The sequence below is a fragment of the Eschrichtius robustus genome, chromosome 7 (genome assembly GCF_028021215.1).
Source record: "Eschrichtius robustus isolate mEscRob2 chromosome 7, mEscRob2.pri, whole genome shotgun sequence".
Taxonomy (NCBI): domain Eukaryota; kingdom Metazoa; phylum Chordata; class Mammalia; order Artiodactyla; family Eschrichtiidae; genus Eschrichtius; species Eschrichtius robustus.
Genome location: NC_090830.1, coordinates 12,030,584 through 12,055,894, shown reverse-complemented (window position 1 = coordinate 12,055,894; position 25,311 = coordinate 12,030,584). Strand labels below are relative to the sequence as shown.

At 41.0% G+C, this 25,311-nt stretch overlaps 1 protein-coding gene across 6 annotated transcripts in view; it reads right to left on the bottom strand.

Annotated features, from left to right (window-relative positions):
* Positions 1 to 25,311, bottom strand: part of PCNX2 (pecanex 2) — a 302,749-nt gene that overhangs the window by 135,518 nt on the left and 141,920 nt on the right. For all 6 annotated transcript variants that reach the window (XM_068547604.1, XM_068547601.1, XM_068547603.1 and 3 more), the window contains 2 exons: positions 9,784 to 9,925; positions 5,180 to 5,357 (listed from right to left, as the gene is read on the bottom strand). In XM_068547604.1, coding sequence (XP_068403705.1) covers positions 5,180 to 5,357; positions 9,784 to 9,925 — 320 coding nt within the window. The remainder of the gene's footprint in view (positions 1 to 5,179; positions 5,358 to 9,783; positions 9,926 to 25,311) is intronic.

Sequence of the window (25,311 nt, the reverse complement as noted above, 5' to 3'; positions counted from 1 at the left end):
TCTACGCAAATCAATCAATGTGATACACCATATTAACAAATTGAAGGAGAAAGACCATATGATCATCTCAATAGATGCAGAAAAACCTTTTGACAAAATTCAACACCCATTTATGATAAAAACCCTCCAGAAAGTGGGCATAGAGGGAACTTACCTCAACATAATAAAGGCCATATATGACAAGCCCACAGCCAACATTGTTCTCAATGGTGAAAAACTGAAACCATTTCCTGTAAGATCAGGAACAAGACAAGGTTGTCCACTCTCACCACTATTATTCAACATAGTTTTGGAAGTTTTAGCCACAGCAATCAGAGAAGAAAAAGAAATGAAAGGAATCCAAATCAGAAAAGAAGAAGTAAAGCTGTCACTGTTTGTAGATGATGTGATACTATGCATAGAGAATCCTAAAGATGCTACCAGAAAACTATTAGAGCTAATCAATGAATTTGGTAAAGTAGCAGGATACAAAATTAATGCACAGAAATCTCTTGCATTCCTATATACTAATGATGATGAAAAATCTGAAAGAGAAATTAAGGAAACACTTCCATTTACCATTGCAACAAAAAGAATAAAATACCTAGGAATAAACCTACCTAGGGAGACAAAAGACCTGTATGCAGAAAACCGTAAGACACTGATGAAAGAAATTAAAGATGATACAAACAGGCGGAGAGATATACCATGTTCTTGGGTTGGAAGATTCAACATTCTGAACATGACTATACTACACAAAGCAATCTACAGATTCAATGCAATCCCTATCAAACTACCAATGGCATTTTTCACAGAACTAGAACAAAAAATTTCACAATTTGTATGGAAACACAAAAGACCCCAGAGGCCAAAGCAATCTTGAGAAAGAAAAACAGAGCTGGAGGAATCAGGCTCCCAGACTTCAGACTATACTACAAAGCTACAGTCATCAAGACAGTATGGTACTGGCACAAAAACAGAAACATAGATCAATGGAACAGGATAGGAAGCCCAGAGATAAACCCATGCACAAATGGTCAACTTATTTTTGATAAAGGAGACAAGAATATACAATGGAGAAAAGACAGCCTCTTCAATAAGTGGGGCTGGGAAAACTGGACAGCTACATGTAAAAGAATGAAATTAGAACACTCCCTAATACCATACACAAAAATAAACTCAAAATGGATTAAAGACCTAAATGTATGGCCAGACACTATAAAACTCTTAGAGGAAAACATAGGCAGAACCCTCTATGACAAAAATCACAGCAAGATCCTTTTTGACCCACCTCCTAGAGAAATGGAAATAAAAACAAAAATAAACAAATGGGACCTAATGAAACTTAAAAGCTTTTGCACAGCAAAGGAAACCATAAACAAGACGAAAAGACAACCCTCAGAGTGGGAGAAAATATTTGAAAATGAAGCAACTGACAAAGAACTAATCTCCAAAATATACAAGCAGCTCATGCAGCTCGATATCAAAAAAACAAACAACCCAACCCAAAAATGGGCAGAAGACCTAAACAGACATTTCTCCAAAGAAGATATACTTTGCCAACAAACACATGAAAGGATGCTCAACATCACTAATCATTAGAGAAATGCAAATCAAAACTACAATGAGGTATCACCTCACTCCAGTCAGAATGGCCATCATCAAAAAATCTACAAACAATAAATGCTGGAGAGGGTGTGGAGAAAAGGGAACCCTCTTGCACTGTTGGTGGGAATGTAAATTGGTACAGCCACTATGGAGAACAGTATGGAGGTTCCTTAAAGAACTAAAAATAGAACTACCATACGACCCAGCAATCCCACTACTGGGCATATACCCTGAGAAAACCATAATTCAAAAAGAGTCATGTACCACAATGTTCACTGCAGCTCTATTTACAATATCCAGCACATGGAAGCAACCTAAGTGTCCATCAACAGATGAATGGATAAAGAAGATGTGGCACATATATACAATGGAATATTACTCAGCCATAAAAAGAAACGAAATTGAGTTATTTGTAGTGAGGTGGATGGACCTAGAGTCTGTCATACAGAGTGAAGTAAGTCAGAAAGAGAAAAACAAATACCCTATGCTATCACATATATATGGAATCTTAAAAAAAAAAAATGGTTCTGAAGAACATAGGGGCAGAACAGGAATAAAGACGCAGACATAGAGAGTGGACTTGAGGACACGGGGAGGGAGAAGGGTAAGCTGGGACGAAGTGAGAGAGTGGCACGGACATATATACACTACCACATGTAAAACAGATAGCTAGTGGGAAGCAGCCGCATAGCACAGGGAGATCAGCTCGGTGCTTTGTGACCACCTAGAGGGGTGGGATAGGGAGGGTGGGAGGGAGACGCAAGAGGGAGGGGATATGGGGATATATGTATACGTATAGCTGATCCACTTTGTTATAAAGCAGAAACTAACACACCATTGTAAAGCAATTATACTCCAATAAAGAGGTTAAAAATATTGGAGGTCTAGAAAGCCTCTAGGAAATAAGTTAATAGAGACAATTTTTAAAAAGATGTCTTAAAATGAGGAGAATGAACAGGAAGCAGCAGTTGGGGTAAGCCGGCAGGATCTTTACAAGAAACATTAACTGTCACCTTCCTCATTGCCACCATTTTCTGTCTACAGGCTTTTCTTTCCCAGAAGACCTCAAATGCTGTCTCTTTCTTTAACTGTATTTTTTTGTCGGAATCAGATCTGGTTTCTCATTCCAGAAAATGCCCTGCTACCAGCTCTGTCAAGATGAAGAGTGAGCAGGCACAGACGGAGTCAGGGATGTGTCAGGACTGACTTGCTATACAGTATGCTGATTTTTTTTAGCTTTTGTCTCACTTGTTGTTGTTGTTGTTGTTGTTTTCTTTTAGACTCAGCTATTTTTCCCAGCCTAAAAGCTGACTATTCAAATGACACGTGCTAATGCTCTCTCAATTAGGGGAAAAAGGAACACTGTCACGCTGGTTCTGCCTGAAATTTTTAGTGTTTTCACTGGTGCTTCAAAAAGATGATGGTGGGCTTCCCTGGTGGCGCAGTGGTTGAGAATCTGCCTGCTAATGCAGGGGACACGGGTTCGCGCCCTGGTCTGGGAAGATCCCGCATGCCACGGAGCAACTAGGCCCGTGAGCCACAACTACTGAGCCTGCGCGTCTGGAGCCTGTGCCCCGCAGCAAGAGAGGCCGCGATAGTGAGAGGCCTGCGCACCGCGATGAAGAGTGGCCCCCGCTTGCCGCAACTAGAGAAAGCCCTCGCACAGAAACGAAGACCCAACACAGCCAAAAAAAGAATAAATAAATAAATAAATAAAATTTTTAAAAAAGATGATGGCAAGTGAAACTCAAATGCCTGTAGCACTGAGTTTTTATGGATTTGGTTTCGGATTATGTCCCATCGGGTCCCACCCTACTCATTACGCTCAGGATGGTACAAAGTGCCCTCGTGGCCATGAAGAATGAACAACAGCTCTGCATAAATCCTTCCTCTGCGTCCAGCAAGCCTCTTGATCTGGACACCTGCACCTACCAGACGTCTCAGCAGTGACTGGCTCCCAGCTGACCGGCAGGCGGCTCAGTGGGGAGGCTGCCTGCCCCCCAGCACATGAGAATCCCTGTTCTATTGCAATGTGGAATCACTTAGAAGACTCACTTCATTCACCCCTCTCCGCTCTGCTTTTGTTCACCTGGCACTTTTCACGTACACAGGACGCTACTGACACGGACGGTTCACTGCAGAGAAGCAGCCGCACTCCTTCACGTCCTGAACAGGGTGTAACTTCTCTTTTTCTACTTAAAATGGCTTTAAAGGTCCTGCCTCATATTTGGAAAGCACACGCTACTTAAAAACTTCTTTCCTACTTACGTTGATCAATCCTCTTGACGCCTAAGTGAGACTGGCATCATTATTTTCAGTTTTACAAGAGACAGCGTTTCAGAAAGGAATATAAATGTTACCAGGTCAACATGTAAATAATGCCAGAGTTAGGAATTCAATCTGTTCCAGTCCATTTTGCACCTGATAATAAGCTTTTACCACTGTGAGTAGTAAAATAATTTATAACTTCATCAATGCTGTCAAGATCATAGGAGACAATTTTACATTTATTATGTGAGATCACGGACATTTAGACATAATGAAGGAAAACAGATTATGGAAGCCTGTGATCTGAATCACCAGAAAAATGGGATAAACTTATCACGACCAAACAGAACTCAGACAAACAGAAAACAAATCTTTGTGGGTAAAAGACCAAAGCCAGAGCTTGGGCATAAGATGGGAAAACAGGGGAGGGCTGCTGAAGTAATATGACAATTATAATATTTGAATTTTTGTCACTTAAAACAAGTAAAGAGGAAGCCAGGTGAAGGACAGGTGATAAAGAGAGGAATTCACAGAAATGATCAATAGGGGTGAAAAAATGAAGTTCAGGAAAAAAAAAACAAAACCTTAGAATCTAAAAATTATTAACCAAAAGGGGGAACGGTTAAGTCAATCCGAGGGCAGAAAACCCATGGCTGCTGTATTCAACAGGGCGCATCAGGAAGGAGCTTCCCAAATTCTTTTTCCAATTTCTGTTTACACACCCCAGCTTTGTCACGGTGCTCAGAACACGTACACTCAGACCAGTATCCCAAGGACTTTATCTCCCTCATGTTAAACGTTAGATTGCATTCCCATATATTTGCCTGAATTGTGATTAGGGTTTCTCACTGCCCATGGATGAATTTACAACTGATGAAATCTTGACCTGAGACAAGCCAAGGGAAAGAAAATACTCCAAGGGACCTGGCCCTCGGGTCCCACATCTCAAACTTTACCTCAAGAGGCAAAATGCTAAGTTAAAAAAAAAAAAAAAATTAGTCTGGTGGCTAATCTTTAATCTAGAGCATTTTGAGATCTAGGAAGTTCCATAATGAGATTGTGAACAGAGACAAAGGTCATAAAATTTCAAGCAACACAAACGGCTAATTCATCTTAATTAGTGATTTTTGGCAAATAACATGGAATATTTCTATTCCATGGGGAATGTTCCTCATGTGGCAGCAGGAGCGTGACACGCATACGTAATTCAATGTAAATTCATGCCTTCATTGTTTTTAAAAGAAAATGTTTCAAACTCTTAAAGCATTTGATGAGAAATGCACCTTTTACATATCGAAAGGAAGAAAAGAGCTGATTTACTTGCCTTGCTGAATAAAATGGACACCATGAAGAAATCCAGTAAGAAACTCTCTGAAATGTCTTTGTAGTCGAAATGGAAAAAGATGACGGTGAAGCCCAGGTGGGTAAACTGGTGAACTGGGTTACAGAAAGAGGCCCGCAGCAGCTTCATGCCCGCGATGACCATCAGGAAGATGTCCCAGCTGTTGAAAAGGACAGAAAGGAAGCGATCACTTGACAGCCCGTACCTTACCAGGGGAGTGACAAGGGCTCACGTTTCTTGAGCGTTTACTGTGCGTTACGCGCTTTACAAAAAGCCAAGATGGTGGGCCCTTTATTGTCCTCGTTGTACAGAGGAGGAAACTGCGTCTCAGAGTTTGAGTCTAAAGTTCACACAGGGAGGAGCTGGGAGTGAAACTCCATCCCAAGGGACTCGCCAACACAGACTCTGCCACTAGAGTCAGCTTAACTGTCATCCCCGGAACTCTGCAATCCGGGACACAGAGCTCCCCTTGGAGCTTATCTGAAGGACTACTGCACGGCCAGGTTCCACAGGGAGCTTGGTGGCAAGTGAGACAACACAGCAGGCTGCCCCTGTCAGCAACTGCTCAGTGTAAGCCTTTCTATGACAAAAGAATCTCACCGAATCAATGACGTGACAACAGCTAATATTGAATTCTGAAAAGAGGGAAAAAATCCCACTATCTCAATAATGCCATTTTTACTTTACACATTCACTTCCAATGTTTTCCACCGTATTTGTTGTCTTTGTAAACATAAGCTTTCTGATCTCCCTTTTTTTCCACTGAAAATTACATCATCAACATGACACGGGCCCCCATGACACAGGCCTTTTGAGTTAAGGAGCACGACAGAGGCAGCCCGGCAGAGAAACAGCAGGACTTTGCTGTGAGGACTGAACCCCTGAATGCTCCTGTCTAGGGAGTCGGGTTATTAACACGTGTCAGAAGCATGTGCCATGTGTGCAATTCTAGCAGACAGTGAGGCCAATAATCTACCCACCTTGAGATGGGAAGGCAACTGATTAGTGCTCAGAACAGCTGGACAGAGCAAGCCACTGCCACCTTGAGGGGGTCTTTCTGAAAGAAGGCCTTGCACATTTTAGCCAGAATCCCCTCAGTTAGAACATCCTATTTGGGAACTCAAAAAAGAAAGACAAAAGTGGCAATACTTTCCAGGGAACAGTTGCACTTGAAAGAGAGGTTTCCTTTTTTCTTTTTAATTTTATTGAAGTACAGTTGATTTACAATGTTGTGTTAGTTTCTGCTGTACAGCAAAGTGATTCAGTTATACATATATGTATTCTTTTTCACATTCTTTTCCTTTATGGTTTATCACAGGATAGTGAATACAGTTCCCTGTGCTGTACAGTAGGATTTTGCTGTTTATCACAAAGAGAGGTTTTCTTTCCCTAAGTACAGAAAATGGGGGTGAGGAGGCAGGCCTGAATTTCCCTAATCCTAGAGGGATCCTGAGCTCTAGACCCTTATCAGCATTAATAATATCCTGTCTCAGGACTGGGGCATTCAAAACGTGTTTCCCAAGTCTTGGCATCTATCGAATACAAAACTGTAATTTTTGTCATCAAGAAGATCTAATGTTAGCAATTCCATTGGCCTCAATCTGATTTTTTTTTTTTAATAAATTTATTTATTTATTTATTTATCTTTGGGTGTGTTGGGTCCTCGTTTCTGTGCGAGGGCTTTCTCTAGTTGCGGCAAGCGGGGGCCACTCTTCATCGCGGTGCGTGGGCCTCTCACTGCCGCGGCCTCTCTTGTTGCGGAGCACAGGCTCCAGACGCGCAGGCTCAGTAGTTGTGGCTCACGGGCCTAGTTGCTCCGCGGCATGCGGGATCTTCCCAGACCAGGGCTCGAACCCGTGTCCCCTGCATTGGCAGGTGGATTCTCAACCACTGCGCCACCAGGGAAGCCCCAATCTGATATTTATGTGCCTTCAGACCTAGTGTTGCAGTTGATTCCACCCTGTCCCAGGATGCATCTGACGAGGTTTGGTCAAAGCCCTGTGTGATGGGCTTAGACTTGGCTTCTGAGAAAAACTAGCCCTTGATTACATGCAGGTTTGGGGAGAGCGGTAAGACCTTTAGCAACCTCTGTTCCTGCAGCGAGGCTGAGCACTGCTCCATGACCCTTTCCTTTTCCACTGGACAACTAATGCCCGTGCTGAAAAGTCAGTATGAAAACATGACTTCAGGTCCACTCACCTTTGACAACAGCCTAGGGTACAAGAATCCCTGTGGCATAGCCAGAGCCCTTGGGGGGATCCCAATGATAAGGTGTCCCAAGACTAGGAATATTCTGGTTTTCAAAGGAGATCAGTGACTTTCCGGGTTATTCAGGTCAAATCTAGATGAGGCTCAACTCTAAACTTTGTTTTCCGTGACTATGACTAAAATGGATAGCATTCATTTTATGTTTATTAATGATGACTGGTGAAGGCTAAGAGAGATCTTAAGGAGTGACGTTTATGGCTTTTATAACATTGCAACGGTAATGGTTACATTCAATGATTCATAGATTGTTGGAGGCTTAGCTAAAGGTCTTATAAAGGATTAGGTAGCAATCCGGGAAAACAATGGTCTGGGACAGGTGCAAAGCATCCTTTTAGATCAGGCTGGGAAATATAAATACCTAACCAATTATCATGATGCACCCACTCATCATTTACCAGCCCCCCACTCAATCATCCATCCATCCATTCATCCATCCATCCATTCATCCATCCATCCATCCATCCTTCTACCACTTACTGGACCGATGGTACTAAAAGCTGAATAAGAAACAGTGCCTGTCATTGAAGAGTTCACTATCTGGTACCATGGGTCTCAATGAGGGCAGGGTGTGGGCTGGGCTTACACAGTTTGAAACTGGTCTCTAGGTGATGCTGACATATGGCCTCCTGCCATCCTGTCTGAGAACAGCTGGTCTAGTGGGGTGCTTGAAATCTTGAAAGATTTTTTTTAAGTCGTCAGATGGATGCCTCAAGAATATAAAGGAATTATCAACTTTGGGCTCCAAGAAAAAGAATTCTGTTAGTATCATCAAATTAAGATAATTTGGAGGTACATGGTTAAGGTGCTACTTTCTGACTTCAGTGTCTGGGAAAAAATGACAGGGGATAGAGATTAATCTTACTTCAAAGTAGACTCTCTCTGAACTGTTTATCTGACTCTGCGTGATTCCCAACCCATGCATCCATTCTCTGCCAACAGCCAGAGCTGCTTGGCCTCAACTGGCAGGCTTAGCTTGAAGTCCTAGTCCTAATGTTAGGAAGCGAGGACTTTCAATCCTTTAGCTCGCTCTCCCAGGGCAGCACTGGTACATGTGTGACTGCTTTGGTTCTGACTGTGAGTCCTTGTTCTGAAAATTGGGGATCTGCCTTGTTTCAGAATGTCATCATGGGGTCAGCCAAGATGGTACCACACTGGAAACACCTGCTTACTAGAAAAGCACTCAATGTTCTAGAGGTAGGGTTAGCTCATGGATGGGGCCCTACCCAAAGTATACAAGAGGTCTGTAATCTCATCACCTGCCTTCTTTATCCAGTGAGACTAATTTTCATCCCTGGATCTGAAGTCTAGGATTTTAAATACCAAAGGGCATGGACTTCTTGCCCCGGTCTGACTGAAACAGTTCTAGACTGGAAGGAAGGCAGAGTCTGATAAAGACAGGAAGGTTATAGGGTCATTTTGTTTAGTGTCTGCTTCGTGTGACTATGAATCTACTCAAGGTCCAACCGAGAATTCACGTGCCTTTTACCTGAGTTTGCTCAATCTTGGGCAAATATTAATTAATTTGTCCTCATCATAGCCCAAAAGGAAGAGTAGGCATGCTTGGGATTATGAATCAGGGTTGACTTGGGCACATAACGTTTAAGCAAAGTGACTCATATGCAAATCTGGGAAGGAATCTCTTTCACGTCATCCTCCTTTATTAACTTATTTGAACAGAAATGTCAACCTTTTGTCAGAACAACGCATCCACAAATTATCAAGTAGGTTTCCGTTTGTAATTTCAGAGTTCCTTTTAAAATATGAAACCACTAACTCAGCTATACGCTGTTAATGCTTTGCAAAAACGGGCATCTTGATGACATGAAGTCTCTCTGTGGTCCATTTTTTTAAATTATGAGGCTTTTCCTCAGAAATGCAAAGAGAGCAGTAACAGTGATTAAGTTCCCCCTCCCTCAAACACAAAATGCGCGAGTCTTTGCTACATGAAGTGCTAGAAGCACTTCATAATAAAGCTCTAAGCACGACGGCTGGAATGCCAGGAACCCTGGAATCACACTGCACTTCCGTCATCTTCTTAAGGCTCCTGACTAAGCTTTCGCAGGATGATTTTCAAATCTACTGACGTTTATTCATAAGATCACTCCAAGCAGATCTAACTTCGTTTGCACCCCAGTCCCTCTACAATAACCATCTAGCTCCAGCGAGTGTAAGCCAAAGACCACCATGGCTTACTGCTACGTGGCCCATCATTAGTAGACAGAAGTTGGCTTCTGCTGCAGCCCGTTCAGAGAAAACCCACTAGATTTTGAAAACGTGGTGATCCAAATCATGATGAAAATAAACAGTTATCCACTTACTGGGTACCAAGTCTCCGGTAATTGCTTATTGAAAATGCATCCGTAGTAAGGGCATTCAAAATGATTGCTGGGTACAAGATGTATTTTTCAAAACACTGAAGCCAAACATAGAGTCTTTCAAACCACATTAAATGGGCGACATCTGAAAGATACACAAAAACCACTTAGAATGGCCACTGATCAAATTATTTTTCTTTAAGTACATGTGATAATAAATAATACCCACCCCCTCCCCTTCATTCAAGAGCTGCAGAACTCCAGGTACCAGACAAGAGAGACCAATTTTCTTCCCAGGCAGGCACTTTTAGCTTTGTTTCTACCTCGTTCCTAAATAATAATATACGGTACAGGCCAGTTTCCCAATTTTTCGAGTCAATTGATTTTTTCCATATTAATTATTACTGGGACCCATGAAATGAGCTGTCACATCACATCAAGGCATCTCAGAGTGAGTGAAGGTAGAAAGCGAAGGATGGAGAACTGGGAAACAATCTCACAGGCCCATCTCCTCTTAAGCTTGGGGTTGCTTCTGAGTCTGGGGCTACTTTCCAGGCTCTCCTCTGCCTCTTTTTAGTCTATGAATCCACAATCAAATTCCTGGCCATCTACACACATAAGAGAAAGCTGACCCACACCCCCCCATCGCTAGGAATGTATTACATTCCAGTGAGTCTTCACAATGAAGGAAGCATCGTGGAAGTGAGATCCATTCCCACAAAGGCTAAGGTTTTAAGTCACACCAATCTGGGTTTGTATTCAGACTCTACCATCCACTAGTGTGTGGCCACAAATGATTGCCTTCATCTTTCTGATCCTTAGCTTTGTGTGTCCCGCCCATCCTACCTACTACTCACGGCGGAGAAGTCAGCTCTCCTCCCCATGAAGGGGTAACACAGTGCCTCTCACCCATCTCTTACCACTTCTCTCTCTGGGGAGGAGTGGCTGGTCCTATAGGTCAGAGCACAGACTCCTTAGGCCATAGTATCAGGGCATCCCTGCCCTCCTCTGCTTCCCGCCTCCATGGGGAGAACACACCAGGTTCAGGTCCTCAGGTGGGTCCATCTCACTCCCCACCAGATCTCTGCTAGTAACTGAGAGGCTGAGGTGGACCCCAACTCACCATCAGAGAGCTGGGCAAATGGACCAGATATGTCAGGACTCAAAGCCCAAATCTGCCAAGGGGGAACGGGACTCCATCAAACTTCTGGAATCATATTCTTCAACAATTTATAATTTAAAAAACTTCCACCCCCAATAATCTATAGTGAAAAACCAAGAGAGCCAGGTAGGTTTTATGCTGTTTGGATGACACAAGGACCAGCTCATGAAAGAGAAACTGTTGACACACACCGTGCAGAGTGACATGGCAGTGACATAAAATTGGCCATCCCCTCCAGGTTTCTTATCCAGGATTAGGAGACAAATTGCCTTTTTCCAACCTACTTTGACTGGGACTTTATGTAAAGGGTCACAGAAAGCAACACAAACATACACACCCACACACACAAAACTGGGAACTGATACTTTACTTCCTCGTTTATATGGTTTACATTTCTATATAAGAATGTATTATATTTATAACTCAAAAACATAAAGGCTGTCTTCATGTGATTGAGACTACCAAGGAGAGGTTTGGCATTCAGAAATCTTGCTTGAAAAGAATTAATTTGAATGAGATGGGAATGGTGAGAATGGAGAGAGTAGAAACACTTCAACACATGGGAAACAGCAAGAACAAACACCCCAATGATTAACTTAACAAGCAGAAGAGAGATACAATGAGAAATTATCAAAATAAAAACAACTAATTTTAGTTATAAGTGAAACAAGGAGGAAGCGTTGGAGGAAAATTAAGTTTGAAAATAAGGATATTGGGTAGGAATTCATCTTTGGGTATTCTTAATAGTAATCTTTCCTGGTCAGTGTTTGGAAATGGGTTATTTCATAAGGAACAAAGTTTATGATACATAATTTTAAAAATCTAGGTATATTATATATTCTACATATAGATAGGAGTTTTTATCTTTTGTGAAAGTACATGAAAATTTAAAAAATAAATCTCCAAGATCCCTCCCCAACTATTTCCAAGCAAATGACTTTGACCCCTACTTCCTAGAGAAAATTGAAGCTATTAAACATAAATTTTCCCACTTCCCAACCCCTCAACTACAAATTTGTCTGTATTCATACCCACCTTCTTGCTCCTCCTGAGGCTGACCCCACGGATGCCCTGGGTTCCATTCTTCCCGACATCTTGATTCAGTAGTTTCCCCCTTGACTAACCAATGGCTCTTTCCTAATGGCCAGTGGCAAGATTCCGGTCTTGGCCAAGTTGAAAACTTGCTTTCCACTGATATCTTCTAGCACTCACTCTGTCCTTTTCGGCACAGCCAAGCTTCTTGGAACGGTCATCCATGTCTGACAATCCCACTTCCTTGTCTCCTGTTTCCTGCTAAAACTTCTGCCCCACGGCTTTGCAGCTACCCCTGCCCAGAACTGTGCATGGCAAGGCCACTTGTGATTTCCCAAATGACAGATAACTGATATTTTTCAGTCTATATTACTGGAACTTTCTTTTTTATTTTTTTAATAAATCTATTTATTTATTTATTTATTTATTTATTTATTTATGTTTGGCTGCATTAGGTCTTTGTTGCTGTGCGTGGGCTTTCTCTAGTTGCAGCGAGCAGGGTCTTCTCTTTGTGGCAGTGCCCAGGCTTCTCATTGAGGTGGCTTCTCTTGTTGCAGAGCACGGGCTCTAGGCGTGTGGGCTTTAGTTGCAGCATGCGGGCTCAGTAGTTGTGGCTTACGGGCTCAGTAGTTGTGGCACACGGGCTCAGTAGTTGTGGCACGTGGGCTCAGTAGTTGTGGTGTGCAGGCTTTAGTAGTTGTGGCATGCGGGCTCTAGAGCGCAAGCTCAGTAGCTGTGGCGCATGGGCTTAGTTGCTCCGTGGCACATGGGATCTTCCCGGACCAGGGCTAGAACCCATGTTCCCTGCATTGGCAGGAGGATTCTCAACCACTGTGCCACCAGGGAAGCCCTACTGGGACTTTCTGAGACAGCAAACATCACTGATTCTTCCTTCTGTCTACAACCCTCACTTTAGCTTCTGTGTCCTGCCAACTCCTGCCTGTGCTCACACCTTTCACACTGCTCTTCCCACTTGCTCTGCAGGGTTCTCTTCTTCTACCCTGGCTCACGTGCCTTCCTTGGACCTCTTTGCCAGGTTTCTCATTTTCTTGAGCTGAGGTCCTCAACACCCCTAATGTTAATTCTTACTTCCATGCTGATGACGCTCAGATCCGTCACTGAGTTAGACTGATCGTCCATCTCTCTCCCAGCTTCAAGATCTAAACACTCAACTGAAGAGCTTCAGCTGACGTCCCAAAGGAATCTTCAAATACAGCGTGTCAAAAGCTGAACTCTGTCAACCTCCACGCACGTGTTCCTCCTCATGAATTTTTTATCTTATTTAATGACACTTCACATTCACCTAGTCATGAAGGCAGTATACCTTGGGGTCACCCTGAGTCAGTTGTTCTCAATCATAGCTGCATGCTGGAATCACCTGGGGACAAGGCTGAAAAACACTATCCTAGAACGGTGATTCTCGAACATCATCATGCAAATAAATCACTTGTTAAAAGGCAGCATCTGATCCAACGGGTCTGGAGTGGAGCTGGACATTCTGCATTTCTAATAAGCTTCTGGGGGATACTGACGTTGCTGGACTCCACATGGTACTTTGAGAAAGAGGCACCGGCAACTTGTTACAAATGCAAATTCTCAGATGCAATCCTGGATCTGCTGAATCAGTCATCTGTGGGCTGGGCCCAGTAATCCGTGTCTCATAAATCCTACAAGTGATTCTGATACGTGCTCACGTTTGAGAACCACGGTTCTAGAAGTTCTTCCTCCATACAGGACTAGAATATGTTGATCCTCTGTGCTTAATTCTTTCATATCTATCTCCTCCTTTCTAGTTTCACTGTTCAGATCCTCAATCTCTTATCTTAAAAAAATTATAATTGTCCTTTATCCAAATAAACTCACTCTTTCCTAATCCCATCATTTGTGTGCACTGTATAACATTACTTCTTACTACGTAAGGGCCTTTCTCTTGTGGTTCTCCCCCATTCTCCCGAATTACCTGTTTTTTTCTCTCTTTATTGGATCAACCTCATCACAATGTAAACACACTGTAATATCTTTTGTCCTAAAAAAAGACATACCCCCCTTGACCCTTTTCCTTCCAGATGCTGGATATTTTCCAGATATCACCCTGTTTCTTTGCTCCCCTTGGTAATAATTTCTCAAAAAAATTTTGGCTACACTCGCTTTCTCCACAACTTAACTCCCTTTGTCTTCTGAGTTCACTCCAATCAGAGTCTCATCCCAACCGCTCCATGAAACTGTTTTGCTAAGAACCTCACATTGCTATCCAATGGTCAGTCTCAGTCCTCAACTTAAACTCCCAGCAGTGTCTGACCCAGTTAATTACTCCAGACTTCTCATAATTCCCTACATGATCTTATCCAGTTCCATGGCCTTAAGAATCTATTGTCAATATGCCGTTGACTACTAAAATTACATTGCCATGCACGACCTCTTTTCTGGACTCCAAACCAGTATATCCAACTATCCAACATATTTTGAATGTCTAATAAGCATCTCAAGCAAAGGCCTTCATTCCATGCTCTCACCTATACCTACTCCTCCCGTGTCCACCATTCATTCATTCCACACATGAGCCAGACAACTCTGTGCCAGACACTGTTTTTAGGCACATGGGAAAATGAGTGCCCAAAACATTACAAAACTCTGCCCTGATGGAACTTACACTCTAGTACGAACAATAGACAATCAACATAATAAATATGTAAATTACACAGTATATTATAAAGGATGGGTGATGAGTGAAAGAACAGAGTAGAGAGAAGAGGATCAAGAGTTCCTGGTGTTCACGTGGGCTACAGTGTAAAATAGGGTGGCATGGGAGGCATAATTAAGATGACATTTGAGAAGCAAGATGCCATTTGGGCAGCATCTTATTAAAGGGCACCTCCCAGTCACCTAGTTTTCCAGGCCAAAATCCTTTCCTTAGTCTCTTTCATATCTTACGTATCCAACCTATAATCAAATCTTACTGGCTCCACCTTCAAAATCTATCCCATATTCAGCTACATTTTTCCTCCTGTGCTGCTATCACCCTGGTCCAAGTCACCATCATTTCTAACCTAAAGAAACTTCCTCAAAACTGGTCTCCTTGCTTCTTTAATGTCCCCACAGCCACAGTTTATAATCCAGCCAGCAGCCAGGGGGATTTTTAAAGACTTTGTTACTACCCTATTAGTGCGTCTCCAATGGCTTTTCATCCTACTTCTGATAAAACCTGCAACAAAGAAATTTCATTTAGCTGATCTCCAAAGAGTCACACTCCCCTTTTTTTATGGAGCTGATATTGGGAAGTGGCTGCCCAGCTGGGGATTCCATTTCCTGGTTATTCCTGGCATACAGGAGGACCACATGACTTGTTCTTGCCAAGAGAATGCGAGCAGAATTGTGTCACTTCCAGGTCAACTGGTTAAGTAGTGGGTGCATGGTACTCTGTCCTTCTTCTCCCTTCTACCTGCTGGCTCAAGAATGTTAGGATTCCAGAGTGACCTTAAGAGCATAACGTGATGAATTCCTAATATTCAAGAAGTCTGGTCCCCAAGTGACCATGACCCTCCACTATGCAAAGGGTAGTGACTAGGAAACACCTTCTGACCACATCCCATTGGACTTTGCATGAACAAAAAAATAAACTTTTGCTTTGCTAATAAGACACCAAGATTTGGGGGTATTTGCTATGATACTTAGCCGCCTCCTATCTCTTGAGTAATAGAAAATCTAACGTCCTTACCATGTTTTAGAAGACCCTCATGATTTGGCACCTTGTTACCTTTTTGATCTTATTTCCAACCGCTTTCTCCATTATGCACTCTCCTCCTCAGTGACGTTCCTTGAATATTAAATACACCAAGTTTGTTCCCTTTCAGAAGCTTTGCGTTTGCTGTCCCTTCTGCCTGGGACTCTCCTCTCTGGATATTTTTATGACTCACTCCCTCATCCTGTTTAGGTCTCTGCTCAAGTGCCACATCCTTAGCGGGTCCTCTCCTGACCACCATATCTAAAACAACCTCCTCCTTTCACGATTTCTTTACTGTAATAAATTTTTCTTTATAAAACATCTCAATTTGATATCTTATTTGTGTCTTTATTTGTGTGTTATTTATCATCTGCTTTCCCAATTACCGGGTAAGCTCCATGACGGCAAGGACTTTGTCTTGTTCACTGCCATATCCCCCCTGTTGACACAGTAATCCTTCAATAAATATGGGTTGAGTAAATGAATGATCTCCTTGGCTCCAGTTTCTTTATACACCATCTGTTTTTCTGTCCTGTTGCCACCAAAGATCTGTTTCAAATGCACATCTAGCCATGGTATAGCTCACAACCTTCACTGTTCTCCACTGTGTCTGTCCATACACCCAAGTACAATGCCTTAATATGGCATATAGGCTTTCCATACTCTGCTGCTTTGTAACTCTACGGAATCATCTTCTATCAGTTTTCCACTTACATTCTATAGTGAACTGGTTACCTGAAGTATCGATGCTGGATTTTTAAAAACCTTTTCGTTTAACTCTTCTATACACAGAAACATGCATTAAACAACACACACACAGAGCTGTGTCCCTAGCACTTGGCTTAAGAAACAGCCTCAAAGCACCCCCATGCCGGCTTACAGTCACTGCCCCACAAGGTAACCACTGACCAATCCCTGAACACCATTGTTTACTTTTGCCTACTATTCTTTTTTTTTTTTTTTAACATAAAACATTGGCTGTATTCCCTGTGTTGTACAATATATCCTTGTATCTTATTTTTTTTAATTTTTCTTTTATACAGCAGGTTCTTATTAGTCATCAATCTTATACACGTCAGTGTATACATGTCAATCCAAATCGCCCAATTCATCACAACACAACCACCACCCCCTGCCGCTTTCCCCCCTTGGTATCCATACGTTTGTTCTCTACATCTGTGTCTCAATTTCTGCCCTGCAAACCGGTTCAACTGTACCATTTTTCTAGGTTCCACATATATGGGTTAATACACGATATTTGTTTTTCTCTTTCTGACTTACTTCACTCTGTATGACAGTCTCTAGATCCATCCACGTCTCTACAAATGACCCAATTTCATTCTTTTTTATGGCTGAATAATATTCCATTGTATATATGTATCACAACCTCTTTATCCATTCGTCTGTCAATGGGCATTTAGGTTGCTTCCATGACCTGGCTATTGTAAATAGTGCTGCAATGAACATTGGGGTGCATGTGTCTTTTTGAAGTGTGGTTTTCTCTGGGTATATGCCCAGTAGTGGGATTGCTGGATCATATGGTAATTCTACTTTTAGTTTTTTAAGGAACCTCCATACTGTTTTCCATGGTGGCTGTATCAGTTTACATTCCCACCAACAGTGCAAGAGGGTTCCCTTTTCTCCACACCCTCTCCAGCATTTGTTGTTTGTAGATTTTCTGATGAAGCCCACTCTAACTGTTGTGAGGTGATACCTCATTGTAGTTTTGATTTGCATTTCTCTAATAATTAGTGATGTTGAACAGCTTTTCATGTGCTTCTTGGCCATCAGTATGTCTTCTTTGGAGAAATGTCTATTTAGGTCTTCTGCCCATTTTTGGATTGGGTTGTTTGTTTTTTTAATATCGAGCTGCATGAGCGGTTTATATATTTTGGAGATTAATCCTTTGTCCGTTGATTCATTTGCAAATATTTTCTCCCATTCTGAGGGCTGTCTTTTCGTCTTGTTTATGGTTCCCTTTGCCGTGCAAAAGCTTTTAAGTTTCATTAGGACCCATTTGTTTTTTGTTTTTATTTCTATTACTCTAGGAGGTGGATCAAAAAAGACCTTGCTGTGATTTATGTCAAAGAGTGTTCTTCCTATGTTTTCCTCTAAGAGTTTTATAGTGTCCGGTCTTACATTTAGGTCTCTAATCTATTTTGAGTTTATTTTTGTGTACAGTGTTAGGGAGTGTTCTAATTTCATTCTTTTACATGTAGCTGTCCAGTTTTCCCAGCACCACTTATTGAAGAGACTGTCTTTTCTCCATTATATACCCTTGCCTCCTTTGTCATAGATTAGTTGACCATAGGTGCGTGGGTTTACCTGTGGGCTTTCTATCTTGTTCCATTCATCTATGTTTCTGTTTTTGTGCCAGTACCATATTGTCTTGATTACTGTAGCTTTGTAGTATAGTCTGAAGTCAGGGAGTCTGATCCCTCCACTTCCGTTTTTTTCCCTCAAGACTGCTTTGGCTATTCGGGGCCTTTTGTGTCTTCACATAAATTTTAAGATTTTTTGTTCTAGTTCCGTAAAAAATGCCATTGGTAAGTTGATAGGGATTTCACTGAATCTGTAGATTGCTTTCAGTAGTATAGTCATTTTCACAATATTGATTCTTCCAATCCAAGAACATGGTATATCTCTCCATCTGTTGGTATCATCTTTAATTTCTTTCATCAGTGTCTTACAGTTTTCTGCATACAGGTCTTTTGTCTCCCCAAGTAGGTTTATTCCTAGGTATTTTATTCTTTTTGTTGCAGTGGTAAATGGGAGTGTTTCCTTAATTTCTCTTTCAGATTTTTCATCATTAGTGTATAGGAATGCAAGAGATTTCTGTGCATTAATTTTGTATCCTACCACTTTACCAAATTCATTGATTAGCTCTCGTAGTTTTCTGGTGGCATCTTTAGGATTCTCTATGTATAGTATCATGTCATCTGCAAACAGGGACAGTTTTACTTCTTCTTTCCAATTTGTATTCCTTTTATTTCTTTTTCTTCTCTGATTGCTGATGCTAGGACTTCCAAAACTATGTTGAATAATAGCGGGGAGAGTGGACATCCTTGTCTTGTTCCTGATCTTAGAGGAAATGCTTTCAGTTTTTCACCATTGAGAATGAAGTTTGCTGTGGGTTTGTTGTATATGGTCTTTATTATGTTCAGGTAGGTTCCCTCTACGCCCATTTTCTGGAGAGTTTTTATCATAAATGGGTGTTGAATTTTGTCAAAAGCTTTTTCTGCATTTATTGAGATGATCATATGGTTTTTCTCCTTCAATTTGTTAATATGGTGTATCACATTGATTGATTTGCATATATTCAAGAATCCTTGCATCCCTGGGATAAATCCCACTTGATCATGGTGTATGATCCTTTTAATGTGCTGTTGGATTCTGTTTGCTAGTATTTTGTTGAGGATTTCTGCATCTATATTCATCAGTGATACTGGTCTGTAATTTTCTTTTTTTGTAGTATCTTTGTCTGGTTTTGGTATCAGGGTGATGGTGGCCTCATAGAATAAGTTTGGGAGTGTTCCTTCCTCCGCAATTTTTTGGAAGAGTTTGAGAAGGATGGGTGTTAGCTCTTCTCTAAATGTTTGATAGAATTCACCTGTGAAGCTATCTGGTCCTGGACTTTTGTTTGTTGGAAGATTTTTAATCACAGTTTCAATTTCATTACTTGTGATTGGTCTGTTCATATTTTCTATTTCTTCCTGGTTCAGTCTTGGAAGGTTATACCTTTCTAAGAATTTGTCCATGTCTTCCAGCTTGTCCATTTTATTGGCATAGTGTTGCTTGTAGTAGTCTCTTAGGATGCTTTGTATTTCTGCGGTGTCTGTTGTAACTTCTCCTTTTTCATTTCTAATTTTATTGATTTGAGTCCTCTCCCTCTTTTTCTTGATGAGTCTGGCTAATGGTTTATCAATTTTGTTTATCTTCTCAAAGAACCAGCTTTTAGTTTTATGGATCTTTGCTACTGTTTTCTTTGTTTCTATTTCATTTATTTCTGCTCAGATCTTTATGATTTCTTTCCTTCTGCTAACTTTGGGTTTTGTTTGTTCTTCTTTCTCTAGTTCCTTTAGGTGTAAGGTTACATTATTTATTTGAGATTTTTCTTGTCTCTTGAGGTAGGCTTGTATAGCTATTAACTTCCCTCTTAAAACTGCTTTTGCTGCATCCCATAGGTTTTGGATTGTCGTGTTTTCGTTGTCATTTGTCTCTAGGTATTTTTTGATTTCCTCCTTGATTTCTTCAGTGATCTCTTGGTTATTTATTAACGTAGTGTTTAGCCTCCATGTGTTTGTGTCTTTTACTTTTTTTCCCCTGTAATTCATTTCTAATCTCATAGCGTTGTGGTCAGAAAAGATGCTTGATATGATTTCGATTTTCTTAAATTTACTGAGGCTTGATTTGTGACCCAGGATGTGATCTATCCTGGAGAATGTTCCGTGCGCACTTGAGAAGAAAGTGTAATCTGCTGTTCTTGGATGGAATGTCCTATAAATATCAATTAAATCTCTCTGGTCTATTGTGTCATTTAAAGCTTCTGTTTCCTTATTTATTTTCATTTTGGATGATCTGTCCATTGGTGTAAGTGAGGTGTTAAAGTCCCCCACTATGATTGTGTTACTGTCGATTTCCTCTTTTACAGCTGTTAGCAGTTGCCTTATGTATTGAGGTGCTCCTATGTTGGGTGCATATATATTTATAATTGTTATATCTTCTTCTTGGATTGATCCCTTGATCATTATGTAATGTCCTTCCTTGTCTCTTGTAACATTCTTTATTTTAAACTCTATTTTATCTGATATAAGTATAGCTACTCCAGCTTTCTTTTGATTTCCATTTGCATGGAATATCTTTTTCCATCCCCTCACTTTCAGTCTGTATGTATCCCTAGGTCTGAAGTGGGTCTCTTGTAGACAGCATATATATGGGTCTTGGTTTTGTATCCATTCAGCAAGCCTGTGTCTTTTGGTTGGAGCATTTAATCCATTCACTTTTAAGGTAATTATCGATATGTATGTTCCTATGACCATTTTCTTAATTGTTTTGGGTTTGTTTTTGTAGGTCCTTTTCTTCTCTTGTGTTTCCCTCTTAGAGAAGTTCCTTTAGCATTTGTTGTAGAGCTGGTTTGGTGGTGCTGAATTCTCCTAGCTTTTGCTTGTCTGTAAAGCTTTTGATTTCTCCATCGAATCTGAATGAGATCCTTGCCGAGTAGAGTAATCTTGGTTGCAGGTTCTTCCCTTTCATCACTTTAAGTATATCAAGCCACTCCCTTCTGGCTTGTAGAGTTTCTGCTGAGAAATCAGCTGTTAACCTTATGGGAGTTCCCTTGTATGTTATTTGTCGTTTTTCCCTTGCTGCTTTCAATAATTTTTCTTTGTCTTCAATTTTTGTCAATTTGATTACTATGTGTCTCGGCGTGTTTCTCCTTGGGTTTATCCTGTATGGGACTCGCTGTGCTTCCTGGACTTGGGTGGCTATTTCCTTTCCCATGTTAGGGAAGTTTTCGACTATAATCTCTTCAACTATTTTCTCGGGTCCTTTCTCTCTCTCTTCTCCTTCTGGGACCCCTATAATGCGAATGTTGTTGCGTTTAATGTTGTCCCAGAGGTCTCTTAGGCTGTCTTCATTTGTTTTCATTCTTTTTTCTTTATTCTGTTCTGCAGCAGTGACTTCCACCATTCTGTCTTCCAGGTCACTTATCTGTTCTTCTGCCTCAGTTACTCTGCTATTGATTACTTCTAGTGTAGTTTTCATTTCAGTTATTGTATTGTTCATCTCTGTTCGTTCTTTACTTCTTCTAGGTCTTTGTTAAACATTTCTTGCATCTTCTCGATCTTTGCCTCCATTGTTTTTCTGAGGTTCTGGATCATCTTCACTCTCGTTATTCTGAATTCTTTTTCTGGAAGGTTGCCTATCTCCACTTCATTTAGTTGTTTTTCTGGGGTTTTATCTTGTTCCTTCATCTGGTACATAACCCTCTGCCTTTTCATCTTGTCTATCTTTCTGTGAATGCGGTTTTTGTTCCACAGGCTGCAGGATTGTAGTTCTTCTTGCTTCTGCTGTCTGCCCTCTGGTGGATGAGGCTATCTAAGAGGCTTGTCTTGCCTCCTATTCTTGTGTGTCTTTTGCTCAGCATTGTTTGTAAGATTCCTCCACATTTTTTTTTATAATAACAGCTAATTTTTTTTCTTATTTATTTATTTATTTATTTATTTATTTATTTATTTATTTATTTATTTATTTTTGGCTGTGTAGGGTCTTCGTTTCTGTGCGAGGGCTTTCTCTAGTTATGGCAAGTGGGGGCCACTCTTCATCGCGGTGCGCGGGCCTCTCACTGTCGCGGCCTCTCTTGTTGCGGAGCACAAGCTCCAGAGGCACAGGCTCAGTAATTGTGGCTCACGGGCCTAGTTGCTCCGTGGCATGTGGGATCTTCCCAGACCAGGGCTCGAACCCATGTCCCCTGCATTGGCAGGCAGACTCTCAACCACTGCGCCACCAGGGAAGCCCTCCTCCACATTTTTGTGTGCAGTTGTCATTTGTTCATTCTCACTGCCATATAGTCATCTACTACATGAATATACACAGTATTTTTCCAGTCTACTGTTCATGGGCATTTGGTTAGTTTCCAGTATCTACTGTGAAGAGTGCTGCTATGAACGTTCTCTACATGTCCTTTGGTAAACACGGGGACATTTCTGTGGAGTATATATCTAGGTGTGGAATCACCAGGTTATTAATTGTTCATACAGGAAGGTCCAGGAGGTGCCACCAAACAATTTTCCAAAGTTATTGTGCCAATTTACATGCCCACAAACAGCACAAAACTTTCCTTCCATTTGCTCCACATCCTTGCCAAAACACTTTCCCCCTCCTTCATTTTAGCTGCGCTGGTGGGTGTATCATGGTATGGTTTTATTTTGCATTTTCTTAATGACTAACGCAGCTGAGTGCCTTTTCATGTGTTTACTGGCCATTTGGATATACACTCTTGGGAAGTGGTTCTTCGTGTCTATTGTCTGGTTCTTTTTCCTCTTAAATTATATGTCTTTCCTTCCTGATTTTAAGAGTTCTTTATACATGCTAGGTATGAGTCTTTGGTCACATGTATGCATTGGGAAAATCTCTTCCCATTTTGTGGCATGCTTTTTAAATCTCCTAATAGTATCTTTTGCAAAAAAAGAAATACTTAATTTTAATATGCTCCAAGTTCTCGTTTGTCTTTCCTTTTAGAGACTTTTGTGTTCTGTTTAAAAGACAAAGATCATGACCACCTTCTACGTTCCTCTAAAACTTTAATTGTTTTACATTTCACATTTAGATCTGCAAGCTACCTAGAATTGATTATTGTGTAGAATACACTTACAAGATAGGAGTTGAGACTGATTTTTTTTCCATATGGATATCTAATGGATCTTCCCCATCTATTGAAAATAACTTCTATTTCCCCCTGCACTGCAGTCAAGTATGCTGTTTTATATGCCTTTATATATGTGCTGGGGGCTCTCCTGGAATGCCCTTCCATATTTCCTACTTGAGAAACTCCTCAACTTTTTCCAGAATTTGTCATCCTGCCATCTGGAGCTTTCCTTGGCCACCTCCCCACCCCCTCGCTGCTCCCAATACAATCACCACCAATTCGAAGTCCGTCTCAGTGGGAGGAGGGTTTAACACTGGCACTGTTTAGAACTGTCAGCATATGATGATAATAAAAAGGAGTCCAACTTTCAATTGGATTTATTACTGTTTTTAAATTATAAATTATAAACCATGCACCCCACTTTCTGCTTGCATTCTGTATATATCACCTTTAGTTTTGAGGCAAAATGTGTTATTCCTTTGAGCCATTACTGTACACTGTGAATTCTACAATTATAGTACCTGTCACACCAGAGCAAGTATTCATTTAAATACTAATCCTCCCGCTAGATTCTAAGTTTGTCAAGAGTAGGTGCTGTGTCTTAATCAGTTTAGTATTTCGAGTACCTAGCATAATGCCTGGCTCAGAGTTAGGGTTCAATAAATGTTCATTTATCATCTTATCATTTTTAGTGGTTGGGGGGAACTCTGAATACTTAAAATAAACAAAAGGACTTTAAGAAAAGCAGCCTCTTGGAATTACTCTTTTGATTACAAAACAAAAAGCTTTCTAACTATAACATATTAAACAACATTTCCTATTTTAATCTCTCATAAAGTACAGTCAGTTAGAGCTAGGTTTCCTTCTATACAAAATTATTTTTTCTGATTTCTCAATTTATAAGTTATCAACAGTGTCAGACTGAGGCCATCAAATCAAATGCAATTCAGCCTGCTTATAAAAATACATTCATAGAGTTCTATCAACATTTGTCACCAATTCAGAGAAACATGACAACCTTAGCTAGATTCCTGCAAAAATATGTAAATTAAGAGAAACATAAGCCAACCTCATCCTGCAGTACTATTAGAAAAGCATCTGAACTAAAAGAAACATTTCAGTGGCTCATCACCGAAGGATGACCTGGGTGCCATCTGGGTGGGGGAGTGCAATCCAGACTTTCAAATGCTTGTCACATTTAATTTCAGCAGATGATACTTTCCAGTAAGTGGGGATAACGCTGACTGAGTGCAGGCAGACAATCCCATTGCAGTGCACAGGGATTTACTGCAGACAGTGATAACAAATATGGGTTTGCCACAGAATTTCAGTTTATGCATTCCAGAAACACACAAAGCAATGAACATCAAATAATACAGAAATCACTAATAAGCTCTGAATTCATCATCCACGTCTTTCCAAATACTGGAGAGTGAAACTACTTATTCAGTGAGATGTTAACCCTCTGTGTGCATGTGTGAAACTATGTCACAGACACAACTGTAAGGCATGTCAATAAGATGTTTAGTTTTGTATTGTAAGCACTAGTCTGCTGTCAGCCTTTGGAACAGCAAGTTTGTAGGACTTGCGTTCAGTATGGCTGAAATAACATATATGGACAGGTAAGGCCCTAGATCTTTAATAGCTGGGTCTCTAGTTAGAAGCAAACAACATGATAGCTACAAAGGAGTTCTCTGTCGGACTTTGGAAGGATAAAAAGGACTTCAGGAGAACTAGAAATCAATTCTTTCGTAAGTCGCAAAAACCTTTACTATTTAATAGCAACCCTAGAGTCATACATACACACACACAAAAAGACTGGTTGCACTGCATAATTCAGCTCTAGCTTACTACCTGAGGTGCTGCCAGGGAAATGAAAGTGACAACAGCTGACATCTCAGTGTGACACAGAAGCTCCACATGCCTCCCACTGATTAATTCTGAATCTCTAGATGCAGGGACCGTGAATACATTTTACACTGTCTGCATACACCAGCAAGCACCAGTATACACACTGTATGTTAAGGGAAAAACATTTTAGGTAAAGATTCACCCCAAGGCACAGTTTCCCTGGCTGGTGTTCAGTACAACATCTAGCCAAAGTGGGAATGGAAAAGGATGTGGAAAGGGAGTTAAAAATCAATACTTAGGAAGGACACAGTAGAGAGAAAATCCCGGAGGTCACCAACTCCACACTCCTGACTTCAAGTTCTGCTACTCTTGCACATTGAAAGAAAATCAATTTCACGT